Source organism: Gorilla gorilla, chromosome 7, assembly GCF_029281585.2.
Source record: "Gorilla gorilla gorilla isolate KB3781 chromosome 7, NHGRI_mGorGor1-v2.1_pri, whole genome shotgun sequence".
NCBI lineage: Eukaryota > Metazoa > Chordata > Mammalia > Primates > Hominidae > Gorilla > Gorilla gorilla.
In genome coordinates this window covers 6054947-6075042 of record NC_073231.2, presented here as the reverse complement: position 1 = coordinate 6075042, position 20096 = coordinate 6054947, and the positions used below count along the sequence as shown (strand labels likewise).

General features: G+C 46.8%; 1 protein-coding gene across 6 annotated transcripts in view; it reads right to left on the bottom strand.

Annotated features, from left to right (window-relative positions):
• Positions 1-518: 518 nt before the first annotated feature.
• Positions 519-20096, bottom strand: part of DLGAP2 (DLG associated protein 2) — a 968326-nt gene continuing 948748 nt past the window's right edge. For all 6 annotated transcript variants that reach the window (XM_055347993.2, XM_063709014.1, XM_055347996.2 and 3 more), the window contains 3 exons: positions 16739-16830; positions 11750-11902; positions 519-7802 (listed from right to left, as the gene is read on the bottom strand). In XM_055347993.2, the coding sequence (XP_055203968.2) occupies positions 7584-7802; positions 11750-11902; positions 16739-16830 (464 nt within the window). In that variant the 3' untranslated portion in view covers positions 519-7583. The remainder of the gene's footprint in view (positions 7803-11749; positions 11903-16738; positions 16831-20096) is intronic.

The window sequence follows — 20096 nt, the reverse complement described above, 5'->3', positions numbered from 1 at the left end:
GAAGGTGCAGAGACATGAGGCAGCAGGATTTCTCACTGAGGTGGGTGAGACTAGCTGGTCACAGGCAAGAGAAAGAAGGGCAGGTGCAACTGACCAAGGAGGTGGAAGGCAGGGAGCAACTGCTCAGAGTGGTGACGTGTGGTCCACCTTCCCGGACTGGTCCACCTTCTCTAACTGGTCACTTCCCCAGACTGGTCTACCTCCCCGGACTGGTCCACCTTCTCTAACTGGTCACTTCCCCAGACCGGTTTACCTCCCGGACTGGTCCCCTCCCTGGACTGGTCCTCTCCCCGGACTGGTCCACCTCCTAGACTGGTCACCTCCCTGGATGGACTGGCTTGCACTGCTTCCTGGCAGTTGCAGGCTCACTGGGGACTGGAACCCACTTGTCCTCCTGGAGTTTCATCACCAAGTCCACATCCCACCCTGTCTCACTGGAGCCTGGATCCATGAGGTCCAGTGAGCTAACGTGCGTCTCTTTTCAATGCAACTCAAAAGAGCGTAAAACAACCGTTAACTAAATACTGTAGGATTTATTAATTAAAAACTCATTTAATCTATACCATTTTGCATACATATTAAATCTGTAGCCTTAATAAATGTCCATTACTTCTTAAAATATAGAGAAATTGAGGATATTTCAACAATGAAATATATAATGGAGGAAGAGTGTAATTTTTTTTCGGATAAAACTCTTTGGTCTATATAATTTTTCTGAGATTAAAATAACACGAGAATTCACTCCAATAAAAAAGTAAACATTACTTTTCTCAAAAAATTTAATTGCCGAACTATTTACAGGAGGTGAACATCAGCGATACAGAAGTCAAATGGAGGCATCGTCACAGGACGGTTATGGCGGAAACGGTGCGCAGTTTCTTACAGTCAGCTGAGAGTGAAAAAAAGTCATGGGAAAAAAGAACACAAATAAAGCAATCCTTAAATGCCTTAAAGGAATGACCAACATTCTGGTAAGTTATTAAGAAGAAGTAAGAAATTGTCGTGGTGATGAATAGCATATTGCACATTCAGATAAGGTATCCTGCATGCTACTAAATAGAATTTATCAAAAGAACCATAAAAGCGTGAGAAAGAGAATTACATAAAATAGTTGAATTCCAGTGAATGACTTTGTACAGATGCTGGATATTTGGCACTCTGTTCATCCTCACACTCGATATGATTTCATATTTATATTTATATATATATTTATATACTTCTCTAAAACTTTAAACAGCTAGTTTCCTGGTTCTAACATTCCTTGAATTTCTATAGGAGGCATTTAATATAGTCCTTAGGCCACACCTGGGTATTTTGGTCTGTAGTATGGAAGGTCGGGGGATGAGTTGTGTCTCTCTGCAGGGAGGACCTGTCCTGTCCGAGAGCGAAGTGGCTTACCGTTCGGAAGGAAGCGTTCGAAAGGAGCCTAGGTCTCACTGCTCGTAAGGGGAAGCCTTGTTGAGTTCAGCAAACCAGTTAAAAAGTGGAGTGAGGGGAACATTCTTGCTGAGCCCTTTGAAAGTGATATGATTGTATTATTCAAATGAGCGGGGCTGGGGCATGGTAGTGTTTTGGGGGTAAATCAGAGAATGCGTGAGTGGCTTCCATAAGGTACCACGATCAAGCTGGGAGCATCCTTTGTCGTACTGGCAGACACAAGCCAACACACTCTCTAGGGAGACCATGGTCTACTTGAAAGAGATAAATTTGAACTTAAATTTGTCCAAGAAACCTGGTGTCAATCTTTTCATTTATTATCACCTCTCCTCCATTGAGTAGGTGAAAGCTTGGATGCCCAAGGCTTTCAGGTTCTGAATAAGCACCAATGAAAAGAGTTACATAAAATCTAAGAAAGTAGGGAGGTAAACCTCTGTCAACTTGTGTGTGTATATACAAAATCTGTTAAAAAGTAGTTTGATAGTAGGTAACGAACATTTCTTCTGCAAAGGAGTCATCTGTTAAGTGTTTACATTGAAACTTGAAATAATTTATTTTAACACTGGATAAAAACGCCAGGGTTAGGACAGCAATTCATAAAATTGTGGACATTTTTCAATGTGGCAAGGATGAAAGACGGTTATTTCCCGGAGCTTTCCCACGGACCACCTCTGCCTTCTCTCACGTGCGAAGTAGAGAAATTACAAACAGCTGGAATTAGAGGGGTGGGCTTCTCAAACCCTTCCGTGGTTTGAGTCAGTGTGTCTGATTTCGTTCCTGCTGTTTCCCCACCCATGCGGTTTTCTGCTTCCAAATAATTTTTTTTCTTCATCATTTTAATGTTTAGTTTATCTCCTCATTTCATCTAAGAGGCGACTGAGCTTAAGTAATGGTGAAAACGTGGCCTAATTCTGGTTGGTGCTGGGTTCTTGTTCTTGGAAGCATCTAGAAACAGTTGAAAGCCAGAAGCTAAGGAGAACGGCCCTTGTAGTTATTTCTGCATTTCCAAACCTTTCCAAAGACAGTCTCATGGCCTCTGCCTCTGGTGGTCCCTGATTATCTCTGAGATATTTACGACCAGCCTGGATTTTGGCAGCGTGCCCTGCAGAGCTGGGAGGGCGGCATTCTAGAAGAGGCCAGCGAGTAATCCTTAGCAATAATTCACACTTTCACCACCTGTTCCCAGGAGCTCAAAGGACTTTAGAGCCAATATGTCATTAATCCTCACAATGTGTCCTGGAGGAAGACAGGGACAGGAACTGTAATCCCCTTTCTAGAGGAAAAAACTGAGACACAAACTTGAGATGAGTTGCTGGCTGAGGATGAATAAAAGCCAGGTTGCCTAACAGCCTAGAGATTCCTAGCAATATCTCCTTCATTTCCAGAACATTCTGCTGCCACCCTGCACTGGGGGCATTCAGCCGAATGCGTAGAAGCAAACCCTTTCCTTTAGCACTTTGTTTATGGCCAACAATGTATTGCAGCTCCCAACTAATAGCGACAAGATGGGGCTCCTGCAGGGAAGCCATGGGCTCTGAGCTGACCTTATGTGGTGTGTGTCATGGCTGACACACGGCGCTGAATGAAGCACACTGCATTGCCCCAGCCCACAGTTACGGATCCTAATCAGAAAAGGGTCATCTTTTTCATCTCTTAAGCTCGTGGTTTGCTATTTTAAAGTTTTGGAACCTTGTATTCAACCCACGCCTACAGAGAAGTGTAAACAGACATGCAGATCAAAACAAGAGAACCCTGGAGCATTCCCAGGGGCTGTCGTCTGAAAACTGCTGTTTTAAATTAGCCTGTTAAATTTGCAGCTAAAAAAAAAATGAAGTTCAGGCTTGAGAAGAAGAGGGCTGGGAAATGAGCAGGCAGGAACCATGTGGAGTTTAGTTATTTCGGCCCGTGTTGGAGAAGTGTGTTTCTGTGCTCACAGGTGGGGCAATTCCAGTTTTCAGTGTGGGCCAAAGGCAGTATCCAGGGGCCCTCCCCGAACCAGTGCTGTTTTGGACAATGCTTTTATGTCCGTACCAGCGCACACCCTCTCACACATTTCCCGCTGCCTCTCCCAGGTTCATGGGGGGCCCTGTCATCAAGGATGGCCCTGCTGGTGACTGGGGTACCCAGGCTGACTCAGCCACGGCACGTGGGCCTCCTGTCCGCTGAAACACCCCGGGGAACCTGCCAGAATTCCAAGCAAGGCTGACTGATGAAACACAGCTGAAACACAAGCTGCATCTCCCAGGAGGTCCCCTGGCCCCTTCATGCTCAGGACCACAGGATGGCTAGGCTTGATGGAATTGCTGCCGATAGAAAAGGCCTTCCTGAGGAAGACTTGGACCCACCTCCCCCACTCCCTATTCGCCCCCAGAAGGTTTGGCGCAAACCAGACAGCTGTCCCTAATAGAGCTCATTCCACAGTCACCACAGGTGCTGCAAACACAGGCCTGCAGTATCCCTTCACTTTCCTGTGAAATTCCATCCTGGACTGGGGTAGCGATGCTTACAAGGATCTAACAAAAACAGAGATGAGCGAATTTACGGATGCAGGGCCTTCTAATGAAAGGGGTGGAAACGGTGGCTGCTTAATATGGCATCGAAAAGGCAAAAATCAAGACAAGGACATATGCTCCAAGAGAAATAATCAGAACCTATGCACATGTGTGCTCTGCCACTATGTCTTCTAATCATAAACCTGGCCACTTTCATAAGAAGCAGCAGGGAAAAATTCCGTCTACTTAGTAGGTCACTGATTTTGTAGCCTTTTTTTTTTCTTTTAAAACCAGATAACCTTACAGGTAATTATATTTTTATCTGACCATTTACCTTTCCATTAAGTGCTTGAAGTTTTTAGAATTGATTTGGAGTTGAAAACATCAACATTTCCTTTTAAACAAAACTGTAATTTTTTGGTATCATAAACAGTTCAATTTTTTTATATACCATTCTAAGATGGTGATATAAATTTGCTGAGAAAACTATGGTAAAAATTGTCATTGATAACAACTAGTTTTACCTCAAACACAACAACACGTGAAGATGCGAGAGATGCATCACAAGGAAAGCACTCTAGGTGACAAGCAGCATTCTCCTTTCCCGGGCTAAACGCTCAGTCCTGTTTATCATACTTGTGTTTTATTAACCACAGCCTTCAACACAGCAGGATCAACCTGTCGGCTCTAAGGAGAGTGTCTGGGTTTCACCTGTGATTGGCTGTATCATTAGGGAATGTAGGTATGGGGTTATAGTGAACATCACACTCTCTAGGATGATGTTCCTAGAACAGCACAATAATTTTCAGCCGTGTTCTCCAATGGATGCTTACTCTTTTCTTGAAGTTATATTTTAAATATGACGAAATGGTCACACGTCGTGAGCTCCATGGCATGATTTGCTAGAAGTGGCTGACATAAGCTAGCTCGAGTGACTAACACAAGTATCATAAACAGTTTTATTTTTCTTTACATGTACAATACAGAAACATGGCTTATCTTCTGCGTTTCATGGTAGAATGTCACCTGCATGAGAACTGAGTATATTGCACTTGATTATGTAACACGGACAGGTAACATTCCATCAGGTCTAGCAGCAGGTATCTGTTCTACCATTAAATCATCTTTGGAACATGGCGGACCAGGCAGGGCGTGTGCACATTCACCACGTCGAGTCACCAACCCCTGTGCAAGGTAGTGGTAGGTTAGTCTGCTCACCTAGGGATGGTTTAGGCCAAGACTTTTGGGGATTGAAAAATAACAATGAGTCTACAAAACATAAGAAATCAACCTACATCCAGTGAACATTTTCTTTTAAGCAGGGATCATAGAATCTGGGATTTGAGACAAATAATTATTGTCTACTTTAACAGTTTGCTTTTATATGTTTTGTATAAGCTCAAGGAAATGAGTTAAACATATCAGCTGCCAGTAGATAGACCAATGTGAGGAGGTGGCGGGCCTTTATCCACATTACATTTCTTTTCACTCGGACTGTACACTGACTTTGCTTTTCTGTGGTTACTTCTAAACAGCAGAGTTCATCTGAAATCATACAGCATTTTTAAAGTCTAAAATGCCAATACTCGCAAATACATTTGTTTTAACATAATAAGAGTGGATATAGGAAGAAGCGTCATTACTGTACACTACTCAAGATTTAGGTATTTATTTAGGTAGAAAAATGCCTTGAACACTCTGGGGAAATAGGATTCATTTATAGAAGAATATTTCAGGGTTTTTTTTTTTGCATTTTTCAAGGAGATACATTCGTACTGATTTTTGCTTCCAAATATATTTTAAGGCTGTTTGGTAAAATATATACCAGACATGAGGCTCAATTTACAGGGTTTTGTTTTTACAGGGAATTCTTAACTACTCAGCTTTAAAAAAGTAAAACTTCGAAGCTAAACATGCTTTAATATCAGCTCTGCTCCCAATGGTCCCATGCTCAGTGGGATGTGGGGAATGAGGCAGGGGAGACACCACAGCTCTGGAGGGCGCGCTGGGGGGCAACCGCACATCCAACGCCCTGCTAGCCACGGGCTGCAGAGGGGCTGGGGACATTGTAAAGTGCAAATCAAGGTGAAGAAGCAAAGTGCTATGGGGTCATCGAAAGCTGTTCTGCCTGTGGCTAAGTACGTGGTACTCCTTAAGCCGGGAAGGAAGACCAGGAATTGGGGTGGAAACATCTTAAATCGCAGTCCGCTTTTACTTTGAGTAATAATGAGAACTCTGAAACTGGAACCCATGGAAAAATCGGATAGGCTTTTCCTTTGAAGACCGGTCTGAACTGTGAAACAGAAGTCGTGTCAGAACAATGGTCGCAGCAGCTGAATTTAATTATATACACAGAAAGCCTATTAATTAGAGTTGTTCCTATTTTCCTCTGGCACCGACCACAGAGTCATGAACACCAATTTTTTTTTTTTGAATGCTACAGCTGGAAATCACAATATGTGACCTCTTTTTCCCTTCATGTCTAACACAGGCAAGGAATATATTCTTGACTTTAGCAATACTGCATAGGACAAAAGAATTCTGGAAAAATACAAATGTAAACTACATTTCTTCTTTACCATTTAAACTGAGATATACTTACCACTCACATTCATATTTCTTAAACTTTTTACATCACAACTGTCATTTTAAACAAGCAAACTTTTGTTTTTCGTGTGTTTTTTTTTTAAGGATACCCTGAAAAGTCAGCTGATAGAGCAATTTGAGAATATATATATACATACATTAAAAAAATCACATGTAGCGTAAATGGTGAAACTTAAAGAAAATACTGGGTGTCGTATTTTAAGTTACAAAGAAATAAAAAATACAATAACTGTTTAGAAGTAAGGACATTGTTTTCCTTTTATGCTCCCAGCCCTCCGTAAGACTCTCCTCTCTGCGGGTGACTTCCTTGTGGGAACACTCAGCTTATCTTTTGAATGTGTAGATGCTGTGCTGGGTATTTTCGTGGGTTCAGACTTGTCTTCGCCTGGGATTTTGGAGAACTGTATGGCGGGGAGTTTGGTGGTTGGGGAGGTCCCTTTCCATCACAGGAAGCTTGACACAAGGAGCCTCATGTTTTCTATCTGTGACGGACACAGGAGCAGGAGAGCGGAGCGGGCGGACTGGCCGCCTGTGCTCGGGGTAAAAGCTCGGCTGTGCGAGGGGAATGGGCCTTTCTTTCCTGCACTTCAGGTTGTAGCACCTTCCACTTGGTGTCTAATGCCTCTAGGGAGTGGTGAGATGCACCCATTTATAGTTATTTGTTATTCTTACCTCTAATTATCACACAATTTATAAAAATAGAAATAACAAAATGTAAGCTGGGTTCCAGCTCCAGAGGCATTTCTCGCCGTCCTCTGAGAACACGGAGGAGAAATCAGGTCTCACCACACCTGTCCCTCAGAGCCAAGTGTGAGCCAGGCCACCAGTTTAAAAAAAAAAAAAAAAAAAGCAAAAGTCGTCCTCGCCACGAGCTCCGTGGACTCTGAGGCCACCGGCATTGCACTGTGTTCACGGTACAAGGAGCGTAAGAGCAAGGGCGTGTTCAGTGGAAGCAAGGAGACAGAAACCACCAGGGAGGCAACGAACTGTACAAGCGTTTTGTGAAAAAGCAGAAACAACCAAGGGGAAGGTGGCCGGCCTCCGTCCTCAGAGCCGGGTCTGGGCCTCGGGGATGTAGATCTCGATGCTGTCCGCGCGCTCGGTGGCAGAATTCTGCCGGAAGGACGCCGCTCGCTTGGCGGCCATGAGTCGTCTCCGGGCTTCCTGGCGTTGTCTGTCGGGCAGGTCCAGGGATTTTTCTCTTGTGATGGGAAATTTCCCTTTGGGAGGCTTCTTTGGTATTGGAGGCGGGACCTTTCTTTCTTCCTGAAAAGCACCGCAAGTCAACATTGGCAGGTGGTCGGAGGAGGGTCCTAACAGCTCGCGAGCTCAGCGGCCCTGGGGTCTGGCCCACACCCTTCCCGACCGCAACCCCCAGGGCGGCATCCTTCATTCCCTTCCCACGTTTCCCCTGGTCCCTGAGTCCCAGGCCACAGGCTTGCCTTCCGCACGGTATGGAATTTGTAGAAGCTCCCTCACACTCTCCAAAGGGGGCAGAGGCGTCAGGGGCAGCGATGACAAATCAGGAAATGAATTCTGCAGATTCGCACCTTGCGTCTCTGCAGTCACTGAGTTAATCTGACATTGTCGCCCGATTCCTGCACTTCCCAAAGCCGTGTGTCATCTCCGAGCATCGCGAGGGTTTTGGACACCATCGCTGGACATCCCTATTCAACACTGCAGGGTTTTCTGCAGACTCTGGGATTCCAATATGTTCATGAAAACCATCTTACATGAGTGGGTGTGTGGGGAAACACTGGCCCAATTCTCTAATTGGCCTAAAATCCCATTGACATGGACGATATTTATAAAACCACTATTCACTTGCTTGCTTTGTAAAAAGACGCAAATAAGTATTTCTGACCCTTAGCTCAGACTCTCAGATAAGTCACGCTAAAATATGTATATGCCGTTTTAGATAAATCTCACAATTATGCAACAAATGCAAAGGGTAATGCTTGCACTTGTTCCCACAAAAGGTCTGTGTCCACAACTGCGATTCACATTGTTCCTAAAGACAGTGGGACCTGCCCCGTCTCCCTTTCTGGACGGAGCCATGACAGGGACTCTACATAGCCAGCTGTTTCCTTCCCAGGAAAGGGCACATGGCAGAAGGCATCAGAACCACTTTCCTAAGCAGATATCTAGTTTTGGGGGAGAAAAACAGGAAAACTCCACTCATGTCTTTTTCTCTTCGGCCTCTGAAAAATTCCAAAGGGAGCCCAGAGGTGCTTGTAGATTGGGGTAAGACAGGCAGTTGTGTGAGTATGGAGGAGGCCTGTGGCAAGAAGCCTGCTTTGGTGTCTGGAACTTTGTTCCCTCGGCTCATTTTACATGACTGGGCCAGAAGCAATGACTCTTACCTGACTTCTTGGCATCCATCTAAAACAATGGGGGTGGGGGGGGGATCAGTTCAGTGAAACCTTCAGCTACTTTAACAAGTAATTCCTTTTTTCAGCACATAACTGTCCTCATAGTTCAGGGGATGCCAAGAGAAAAGGAGAGAAGAGGATCTGTTTCCTCTTTTGGTGTCCCGTGAACTGTGAGCCTGTGAGACGTACACATCAGTATTTCCTGTGGGGGTTCCCCAGTCAAAGGACCTTCCAGGCCTGTGGGTGTGGCACTGTAGGAGTGTCCAGCAGACGCTGTGCAGGGCCCACCCCAGGGAATTTTTAAGACACCGTGTTCAGGAGGGGCAGGGCCTCCTCTTCAGGCACGGAACCTCTGCTGTGCTGGAGATCTGCTCGCTTTCTGGACTGGTGTGCTCTGCCCTCAGCGAGAAAGCATTTCCATTTTCTTTTTTTTTTTTTTTTTGAGACAGAGTCTCGCTCTGTTGCCCAGGCTGGAGTGCAGTGGCACGATTTTGGCTCACTACAAGCTCTGCCTTCCGGGTCCACTCCATTCTCCTGCCTCAGCCTCCTGAGTAGCTGGGACTACAGGCGCGCGCCACCACGCCCGGCTAATTTTTTTTTTTTGTATTTTTAATAGAGATGGGGTTTCACCGTGTTAGCCAGGATGATCTTGATCTCCTGACCTCATGATCCACCTGCCTAGGCCTCCCGAAGTGCTGAGATTACAGGTGTGATCCACTGTGCCCAGCTAATTTTGTGTATTTTTAGTAGAGATGGGGTTTCACCGTGTTAGCCAGGATGGTCTTGATATCCTGACCTCGTGATCCACCCACCTTGGCCTCCCAAAGACGTTTCCATTTTGAGAATCATACTCTATGCGCAGCTTGGGTAGATGGGCTCACGTTCGCTCTCAATGACCAAAGAATGGAAACTAGACGGAACCATCGCGTGCACCTGGGCTAACTTCAGTACGTTCCTTTCGAACAGCCTTCTCCCTCAGGAGCATCACTGATCATCTCCTTCACCTCAGATCCAAACCGTGGCTTACACGGACCTGTCTAGTCCCACACATGGGTTATGTGGACCTGTCATATGCATGGCTTACGTGGACCTGCCTAGTCCCATGCATGGCTTACGTGGACCTGTCCCATGCATCGCTTATGCAGACCTGCCTAGTCCCATGCATGGCTTACTGGGACCTGTCTAGTCCCATGCATGGCTTACTGGGACCTGTCTAGTCCCATGCATGGCTTACGCAGACCTGCCTAGTCCCACACATGGCTTACGTGGACCTGTCCCATGCATGGCTTATATGGACCTGCCTAGTCCCATGCATGGCTTACACAGACCTGTCCCAAACATGGCTTACTTGGACTTCTCTAGTCCCACACATGGCTTATGTGGACCTGTCCCACGCATGGCTTACTTGGACCTGTCTAGTCCCATGCATGGCTTACATGGACCTGTTCCTTGCGTGGCTTACGTGGACCTGTCTAGTCCCATGCATGGCTTACATGGACCTGTTCCATGCGTGGCTTACATGGACCTGCCTAGTCCCACGCATGGCTTATGTGGACCTGTCCCATGCATGGCTTACGTGGACCAGCCTACTCCCAAGCATGGCTTACTTGGACCTGTCTAGTCCCATGCATGGCTTACATGGACCTGTTCCATGCGTGGCTCACGTGGACCTGCCTAGTCCCATGCATGGCTTACGTGGACCTGTTCCATGCATGGCTTACGTGGACCAGCCTACTCCCATGCGTGGCTTACTTGGACCTGTCTAGTCCCATGCATGGCTTACGCGGACCTGCCTAATCCCACACATGGCTTACGTGGACCTGTCCCACACATGGTTTAAGTGGACCTGCCTAGTCCCATGCATGGCTTATGTGGACCTGTCCCACGCATGGCTTACATGGACCCTGTGCAATCCCACCTCACTCCCCTCTCGTCTGGGATGAGAGGGAACCTGTGGATCCATTGCATCTGGCCTGGAACTCCACTAGTGGCCAGGGCACCTTCTGGGAGGAGCCGATGATGAGGACGACTAGATCTGGCTCTCGTTCTCATGACCCAGGTGTGCATCCTTGCTGGATACCAAACACCACTTCCCCAAAGGATGCCGACTTGATTTTCTTTATCATTTTAATTAATAACATTTGTCTAGAAAAATCCAATTATGGTTCCTCAGGACGTCTTTAAAACGTGTGAGGAAATCTATGTCTTTGCTGCTAACTCAGAACTATCTACTAGTTCTTCTGATGACAGCATCATGGAAGAAGTGAAATGCCAGGGTTCAGATTTAATGGCAAATTTCAGCCTATTTTAAGGGCTGAGGCTGATGGATCTACAGGAAGATTAATTCATCAAACGGTTCAATAAGGTATAAAATGTCACCTTGCCTATAGTGGCCATACTAGAAGGTATATTGAATAGGAGATAGTCCATAACCAGGCCTAAAACTTTCCCTGTGGGAAGCCAGCTTAATATTTACACAATGAGAACAAGTTTGATAAAGATAATTCATAGGTGAGATCCCTGTCAGGAATGAGGCTGCAGGTTTGCTTGTGATCTTGGCTAGTGTCTCTCTGAAAGGCTTATATAGAAGAGACAGAGCAGGGGAGACCCTATTATTTACCACCCATGCCCAAGGCTTCAATTCTGCCCCATTTTGGGCACATGCACACACATGCACACACACGTGCGTATACACATGTGCACACATACATAGAGGAAAATTTGCTCGTGTGTTGCCAGCAAAAGACTGAGAACCCCGTTGTCATGCTCTATCTGCAGCAGGTCATTAGTGCAGTGGGAAAGGGGGTTTGCTGGGAGCCGGCCCTGCACGGATGCCCTTACCTTTCTTTCCGGGGACTCCATCATCTTCCAGTCGTTGAGCCGCAGCCGCTGCAGCTCGTCGAACTTCATGCTGACGTCCTCAATGGAGAGCTGCAGCATGTCCCAGTAGCCGGCCAGGTCCTGAGATGTCGGCCTCGGCATGGCGCTGGGGTCCTGGGGACACACACAGGGTGTTCAGAGCCAGGACAGTCTCCTGCTGGCACAGGGCTGGGGAGGCCACTCCTCCCCACGCATGCCTTTCAAGAGGCGGATTAGGGAGAAGCCTGGCTAATTCCACCCTGAGGCAGATATTTGGGAAGGCCATGCTTCCATGACAGTTTACTTTAGCACAAGTATTTGCTGTCGGCTTAAAAACACGTAGCACAGCCGTTCGTTGTTCCACGTTGAAAATGCTGGGAATGGGGCAGATTGGAGAGTTTCTAAATGCTTCACAGCTCATAAAAGCAGTAGGAGCCTGTGTTTTTGGTCACCTGTGGATGATTCGGAAGGGACAGGGCTCCGTGAGCCTGCCGTGGTATTGGCCTGGTGGTGGCAGTGGGGAACCAGCTTGGAGCCTGTTCTAAACCTGCTTGTTCTCTGACGGCTCTTAGCTCTCGTTCTTACGGTGATGACACCTTACAAATGTAATGCGCCAAGGAACAGGATGCTCTCACCAACCGGCGCCCACACTTAGGAGGCACACACAGGTGACACTGCTGGGCTGCAGCCCTGGGCCAAGTGGCCCAGAGATGTGCTTGGTTTCTCTGTACAGTGCCTGACAGATATATGATTTCTACCAGCTGCCTACATTTATGTGTTATTTATGAGACAGGGTCTTTCTCTGTTACCCAGGCTGGAGCACAGGTGTGATCATGGCTCACTGCAGCCTCTACCTCCTGGGCTCAAGGGATCCTGCCTGCTCAGCTTCCCAAGTAGCTGGGACCACAGGCATACGTCACTACACCCAGCTAATTTCTTTAATTTTGTAGCAATGGGGTCTGGCTGTGTTGCCCAGGGTGGCCTCAAACTCCTGGGCTCAAGCAACCCTCTTGCCTGAGCTTTCCAAAGTGCTGGGATTACAGGGTGAGCCACGGTGCCCGGCTTGCTCCCTACATTGAAATCTGAATGATTTTTCGAGGTGTGGCTCCCTTGATTCAGTGGGGATTTAACAGAGTCAGAGGAGGTTCTGGTGGGTCAACATTCAACTGGATTTGCTTATGGTTTCAGCAGTGCACACTCAGCATGCTTAGTGAAGAGCATGCTGAACGGACAGCTCTGCGATTCCTCACCCAGAGCCAGGACCTGGGGTCCCTAGCTGCCCTCCGCGTGGCTGAGCCCGTTCTTCTCTGCAGCCACACGAGGGCAGCCTTGGCCACTCAAAGCCCCACCAGGCACTTGAGGAGCTCCCCAGGAGAGCGGCCCTGGCCACCAGCTGGGAGCCCGAACTCAGCCTCTGTGGGTGGGGACAACTAAAGTGCCTGGCAAGGAGGCCGCGTTCTGCACCGAAGTCAGTCGAGGGATGCCAGGAGCTGCAGCCTCAGGGCAGGCCAGGCCAGGTGAGAAGCAGCAGGGGAGGCTGCTCAGAGGCTGTAGGGGTGGTTCCTACCTGGCTTCCAGAAGTCTTCGCCAACCTAAGAACATCCCCTCTTTCTTTAGGGCTGGGCACAGCTGTGCCCCTCTTTCTGTAGTGCCGGGCATGGCTGTGCCCCCTCTTTCTGTAGGGCCGGGCATGGCTGTGCCCCCTCTTTCTGTAGGGCTGGGCATGGCTGTGCCCCCTCTTTCTGTAGGGCCGGGCATGGCTGTGCCCCTCTTTCTGTAGGGCCGGGCACGGCTGTGCCTGATGGTGTGGGGGAAGCCAAGTGGCTTCTCCTCCCTCGCCCACAGCTGGGTGGTCCTGGTGACATCTCCCGGAGGATGAAGGAGGAACATGGCCGGCCACTGTGGCAGAGGCTGCCTGAGAGCAGGCATCGCCTTCCCGTGCCCCCCTCCTCTCCTCGGCAACAACACACCCGTCCTTTGGGCTCACCCAGACCACATGCTGGGGCTGGACGGGCACAGCCTGGCATGGTCAGGATTTGGTTTTGTCTTCTGTTCTCTTTTGGTTGGGGAGGCAGTTGCATCTGAATCCACTGAACATTCAGAGACGATAAGGTGTTTATAATAATAAAAAGTCAATGGTTGTGCCATGCCATTCCCTTTCCCCCAGCAAACTCATGCAGGGCCTCTTTTCTTGTGAAATTGCCATGTTTTAAATTCACACAGCTCTGTGGCTCTGGCATCCGGCGTCCATTGGATAGGAACTTCGGTGCCTCATGTGGCCGGGGGCAGCTCTCTGTGCGCCGGCACCTGCTCAGGCACACACCCCCCGGGGTTGGATGGAGCTAAAATTCAGAGGCAGGCTCAGTGGGTCTGAATGAGACTAAGTTTCTGGGACACCAAACTGCTGGTCCCACAAGCACAGCAATCAGGCCGCACGCTTTGAGGTTATTTCCGGTATTATGTGCCTTCTGGTTGTGTCACAAGCCACCTGCACATCCCGACCCTGAGAGGCTCTGCCCTCCGCGGTCCGTCCCGAGAGGCTCCGCTCCCTGTGGTCAGTCCTCAATCTTGGGCTGGGGTTCTGACATTTTCTAGGGTCACTCTTTGACTTAAAGCTTAGTTACCTACCAACAACTTCCAGCAGACAGCGGTGCTACTTTGCGCTGTGGACCATTTGGCTTTGAGGAGCAAAGCATCTCTTAACAAGTCAACACTCCTCTCCTGCCAGGCCTGTCTCAGGCACCACCCCTCCCTGTACCACTCTTCCGCCCGAAACGTGTCAGAGTGTTTTTCTACTAATCCTGAATAGAAGTTGAAAGAAAAGGATGTAGCCAAGCCAGCTATTTTAAAACTCAAAAGGCATAACAAATATTAGGATGAACAATTTTAAGCCAAATATTAGCTATTTCTGGCAGAGCAGAAAGGAACATTTGGCAGGTCTGAATATGCACCTTGGGCTGTGTGTGGGAAGCGTTGGACGAGCATTCCTAAAGACAGTGCCTGCCTAGGCTCACCCGAGTCTGCATAACGTTACACAGAGTTCGTCAGTGGCCCGAATCAATTCCTTTAAAGGTAATAATCAAATAGATACTATGGAGGAGGCAAGAACGTTCACAGGTGACATGGCAGCTCAGTGTTTACACAGTTACGAGCTTCTTTCGAGGCACTCAAAACCTTTCTATTTCCCCCTTTTAAATGATGATTATAACTTTGTCAGAGTGATGTGTTGGTAACTCTTTAGAATCGCTGTGAACTTCAGTGGGGTTGATTGGAAAGTGTTAGAGAAGGCATACTTTTTAATGATCCTAATGAAAAGACATGAGATGGCAACTCTGGCTTGCTTGTGCATCCTTTGATGTGTAAGAATATTCTTATGTCTCCTTGCACATGAAAAAGCCAAGGAAAACATCATCAAAACACCTGGCACCGTTGCTGTGCGAGGCCTAGAGGAGACCTATTTGCATTTGACTGAAAATGTTTGGTCTGAAAAGAAATCGATGTATGTATTATAAAACAACGTATTAAGTAGCATAAATATTATTTACTATTTCTCAAAACAGTGAATACTTTAGTCAACTAAGGAAAAGTATACATGTATGTGTGTAGGCAATATATAGTATATATAAAATATATTAACATGTATATGTAAACTTAGATATACAGTATATATAGAATGTATATGTATGTATGTGTGTAGGCAAATCTATATGTAAAATATATTACCATGTAAACTTACATATATTTTATATATACTGTATATTTGCCTACACACATACTATGTATTTTATATACACTATATATTTGTATATATAAAATATATAGTTAATATGTTATATATTTGTTATATGTTAATGTTTAGCATGTAATATAAGGATACATAAGTAAAATTTCATATACATGTTAATATATATGTTTATATATAAATACATCTATATGTTTATATATAGGTGTATATATAAACATATAGATGCATATGATTATAATCATGTATACAATATATATGAAATGTATATATGAGCTTTTCTGCTCTGCCAGAAATAGCAAATATATATTTATATATTGATATGTGTATATATATTTATATATAAGCATATATAAGTATATATTAACATGTATATATGTAAGTATATGTAAATATATATGTGGTTTTTCTTTTTGTTTGCTTGTCAGGAATAACCAAGTTTAACGTCAACTGTATTAATCATCTAGTTCATGGTATATTCGTTTCACTACCGACTATAAAATACAAAGGCTAAATTATTTGCAAAATCTCTTCTTAATCTCTTCATTGTAGTTGTTTATGTATTTTTATTTCCAGGCACCTTAGATCATTTTCTTCATTTGTGACATTAGCCGTAATAGAAATTTCCGTTGTTTCTCCTCTTCTAAGATGCTCTGGTGGGGCATCCAGTTGCAAAGACACAGTGTCACCCCGCGCTGCTGCAGTCCCCCTCTTCCTGTCCCCCACTCCCCCTTGCAGCCTCCCTGCCTTGGTACTGCTTAAACCAGGGCCATATCCACCTCCCTGCCTCGGTACCGCGTTTAAACCAGGGCCGTATCCGCCTCCCTGCCTCGGTACCGCGTTTAAACCAGGGCCGTATCCGCCTCCCTGCCTCGGTACCGCGTTTAAACCAGGGCCGTATCCGCCTCCCTGCCTCGGTACCGCGTTTAAACCAGGGCCGTATCCGCCTCCCTGCCTCGGTACCTCGTTTAAACCAGGGCCGTATCCGCCTCCCTGCCTCGGTACCTCGTTTAAACCAGGGCCGTATCCGCCTCCCTGCCTCGGTACCGTGTTTAAACCAGGGCCGTATCGTCTCTTTCCCCAGGGCGGGAAGCCTCTTCTGTAGTAAGTGCACGTGATATTCTGCATACTGATGGGAACTCTTTGACAAGGAAGAAAACAATGAGAATCTGTGGAATGATGCCCATTAGCTTGGTTACAGGGAACGGGTTCACTGAGGATTCACTTACCATATTCTGTTGACAAAGCCAATAAAACTGCTGGAATTTCTGGGACATGAGAAGCTGGGCACTCCCAACAGCACTCCTGATTTTACCGAGAACTGTTTAAAACAAAAACAAAAACAAAAAAACAACAGCTTCAAAACTGGGTCAATTACACAAAAGCAGAAACATCACACCAAGGGAGCGAGTAGTCCCACTGGAGATGAAAACTGACGACTTCATTGTGCCGAGCGTGTTCGCTGGGGAGTTGGGCCTCAGTGTGCTCGTCCCCAACTCATGAAGGAAATCCAGAGATGACCAGATGTCACTGTGAGGACATTCTCCTTGGGAACTGGGAGAAACTTAGTTTAGAAAGGCGGCCTATACCTCAGGGAGTTTTCCTTATTTTGGCATCGAGATTATTTCAGTGCTGCTGTTTGGATGAGCTGGAAGACACAAGAACACATGTGAGTGAAAGCAACATTGAGTTCTTCCTATTTTTATGGACTCTACCGTGTTAGTGAACTCTTTTAGATGTGAATTCCTTCATTTTTAGAAAAAACACATCCATATGGGTTCTCTCATTGGATTCAATTAAATAATTTCTAATGAACTGTGGGCAGTTATCTCCTGGCAGTGCTGTGAGGTGTGTGTTACTTAGGAAGAGGCTGCGTGGACAGAGGCCTCACAGGAAGGTCGTAGCTGCTAAGAAGATGTGGCTTCCCTCCTGGAGATGATAAAAGGGTCACAAGTTACTGAATATGCTCACAGCTACTAAACTCACCAATCCATGTACCCAGTATATGTGTAATGCTAACGCTACGTTTCTGAGTGTGCTATGAGTCAGCAGGCAACAGTTTAGTAGGAAGAATTAATCTACAAATGGTTCCTAATTGCAATGACTTTATTTGGTTAATCAAATACTAATTTTTTTTTTTTGAGATAGGGTCTGCCTTTATTGCCCAGGCTGGAGTGCAGTGCCGCAATCTTGGCTCACTGCAACCTCCACCTCCCAGGTTCAAGCAATTTTCTGGCCTCAGCCTCCCAAGTAGCTGGGATTACAGGTGCATGCCACCATGCCTGGCTAATTTTGTATTTTTAGTATAGATGGGGTTTTTCCATGTTGGTCAGGCTGGTCTCGAACTCCTGACCTCAGGTGATCCACCCATCTCAGCCTCCCAAAGAGCTGGGATTACAGGCGTGAGCCACCGTGCCTGGCTGTAAAGTTTTTTAAAAGAATATACTGTATGTGTGTGTGTTTATTTTGTTTTATTTATTAATTTTTTTTGAGATGGAGTCTTGCTCTGTCACCTAGGCTGGAGTGCAGTGGCGTGATCTTGGCTCACTGCACCCTCCGCCTCCTGAATTCAAGTGATTCTCCTGCCTTAGCCTCCCGAGTAGCTGGGATTACAGGCGCTTGCCACCAAGCCCGGCTAATTTTTGTATTTTTAGTAGAGACAACATTTCACCATGTTGGCCAGGCTGGTCTTGAACTCCTGACCTCTGGTGATCAGCCCGCCTTGGCCTCCCAAGGCCAAGGATTACAGGCGTGATGCTGGGATTATAGGCGTGAGCCACCGCACCCGGCCCTACACCCTCTCTTGAGTCTGCTGTCAGCATGGTCACCACTTTGTAAATAGCTGCTTTGGTAGATCCTAGCTCACCATGATCCTCAAAACCACACAGGAATCGACTGGAACCCATTTCTTACCAGTGCACCCTGGGCCCACTGATCTCTGCTGGGTATTATTTGCCGGAGCAACAATTAAGCGTTCTTCCATAGAGTGTGCCCAGTACACGTATGTGGCTTTTCTGTGCCTGGGTCAGCACGTGGGGCCAGGGCTGCCCACCAGGCAGGGGGCAGATGATCTACGCATCTCATCACCTCTCAGTTCACACCACGTCTCCCCATCACTGGCTTTCAGCGTGGGCCCTTCAAGGTGGGGCCGTCTTTCCTGAGCTGGCTCACGGGGCGTCATCTGCTGCTTCTGGCCAAGCTGATTATTCCACCTGCTCTTTTTGCTCTCCCTGGAGAGTCTCTGCAGAGCACAAATCACTAACCTACACGACACACCCTAAAACTGAAAGTGCTGTGGTTTAACTAGCCCAGCCCTTTCTCCTGCTTTCGTTGGAAGGAAGCCATGGGAAGCTGACTCTCCAAGGCTGGTGGAAAATGGTGTAGGAAAAGGGGGCATTTATCCTGGAGATTTGCCCCCTTGAACGCAGAGGCGAGAGATCCATCCCCACTTACATCTGTGGCTTTACGTACTTCACAAGGGAATACCGATGTGCTGGAGGTTTTGCCCAGACACATGCAGGTGCTTGGAGCTCAAGGGACCTTGCAGACCCACCTGTGCCTCACCTGGGGATCTTGTGCCGGGCACGGCCTGACTCACGGGGTCCGGGTGGGGCCAGAGAGTCCGTTTCTTTCTACGTTTAGGAGATGCCCCTGCTGGCTCCCAGGGCACACCTGACTGTGGAAGCCTAGACAGCCTTTCCAGAAGTCGAAACCGAGGTCCAGGGAAGTGAACCCAATCCTCGTGTAGGTTCTTCCACAACAGCTCTTCCCCCAAACATTCCTTAACAGTCAGTCCTAGAGACAGTTACTGGTGAGATTCATTGCACACGATCCAGAAACTGGCATCCTGCTGCCCAAGCCAGGGTGCTGCAGCGTCTCCTCCTTAGCCCGACTTTAGGGAAAAAGAACCGCATTTCATGGGCACAAAGGGTCTTAATGTTTATGTAATAAAATGCTATGAGCCAGTTGAAAATGACGTTGCAGAGATAACCTTGATTTGAAAGGGCTTATGGCACGCTGTGACCCAGAAGTCAACCACACAGCAGTGTGTGCGGTGCATCCCTCATTTTTTAGAACATGAAGGTCTGGCATTCTGTACCATGTGTTCTTCAAAGTGATTTTCTCCTGGGTAGGATAATGGACTTAAAAACGTATTTTTCTGTCTTGTCTTATTTTTCTAAAATGAAGATTGTTTTGCTCCCCAAAGTTTTATTATGAAACCTTTCACACATGCAGAAAATGGGAAAGAAGAGTATAACCCACAGCTCCCTCCCCATTCCGTGGAGACGGCAGTAAGTGTTGTCCTGTGTTCTCTCTTCCTGAGGCCTTTATCTGCGACCACCTTGTAGACCCAGGGCCACTGTCACCCCCACGAAGGTGACAGTAGTTCCTGAATATGATCTAATTCTCCATTGCTTCTAGGGTATGAAAAAGATGAAAAAAGCATAACTTTTAATAAAAGCAAGTAACTTGGATAACACTTTGGCATTGTTTCTCTCTTGAAAAGAAGGATGGAAGGTTGTCTGTCGGCCATCTTAACAGCGGGGCCTTGCGCTGTTCACAAATCCACTTTAAGACAGGCTGCTC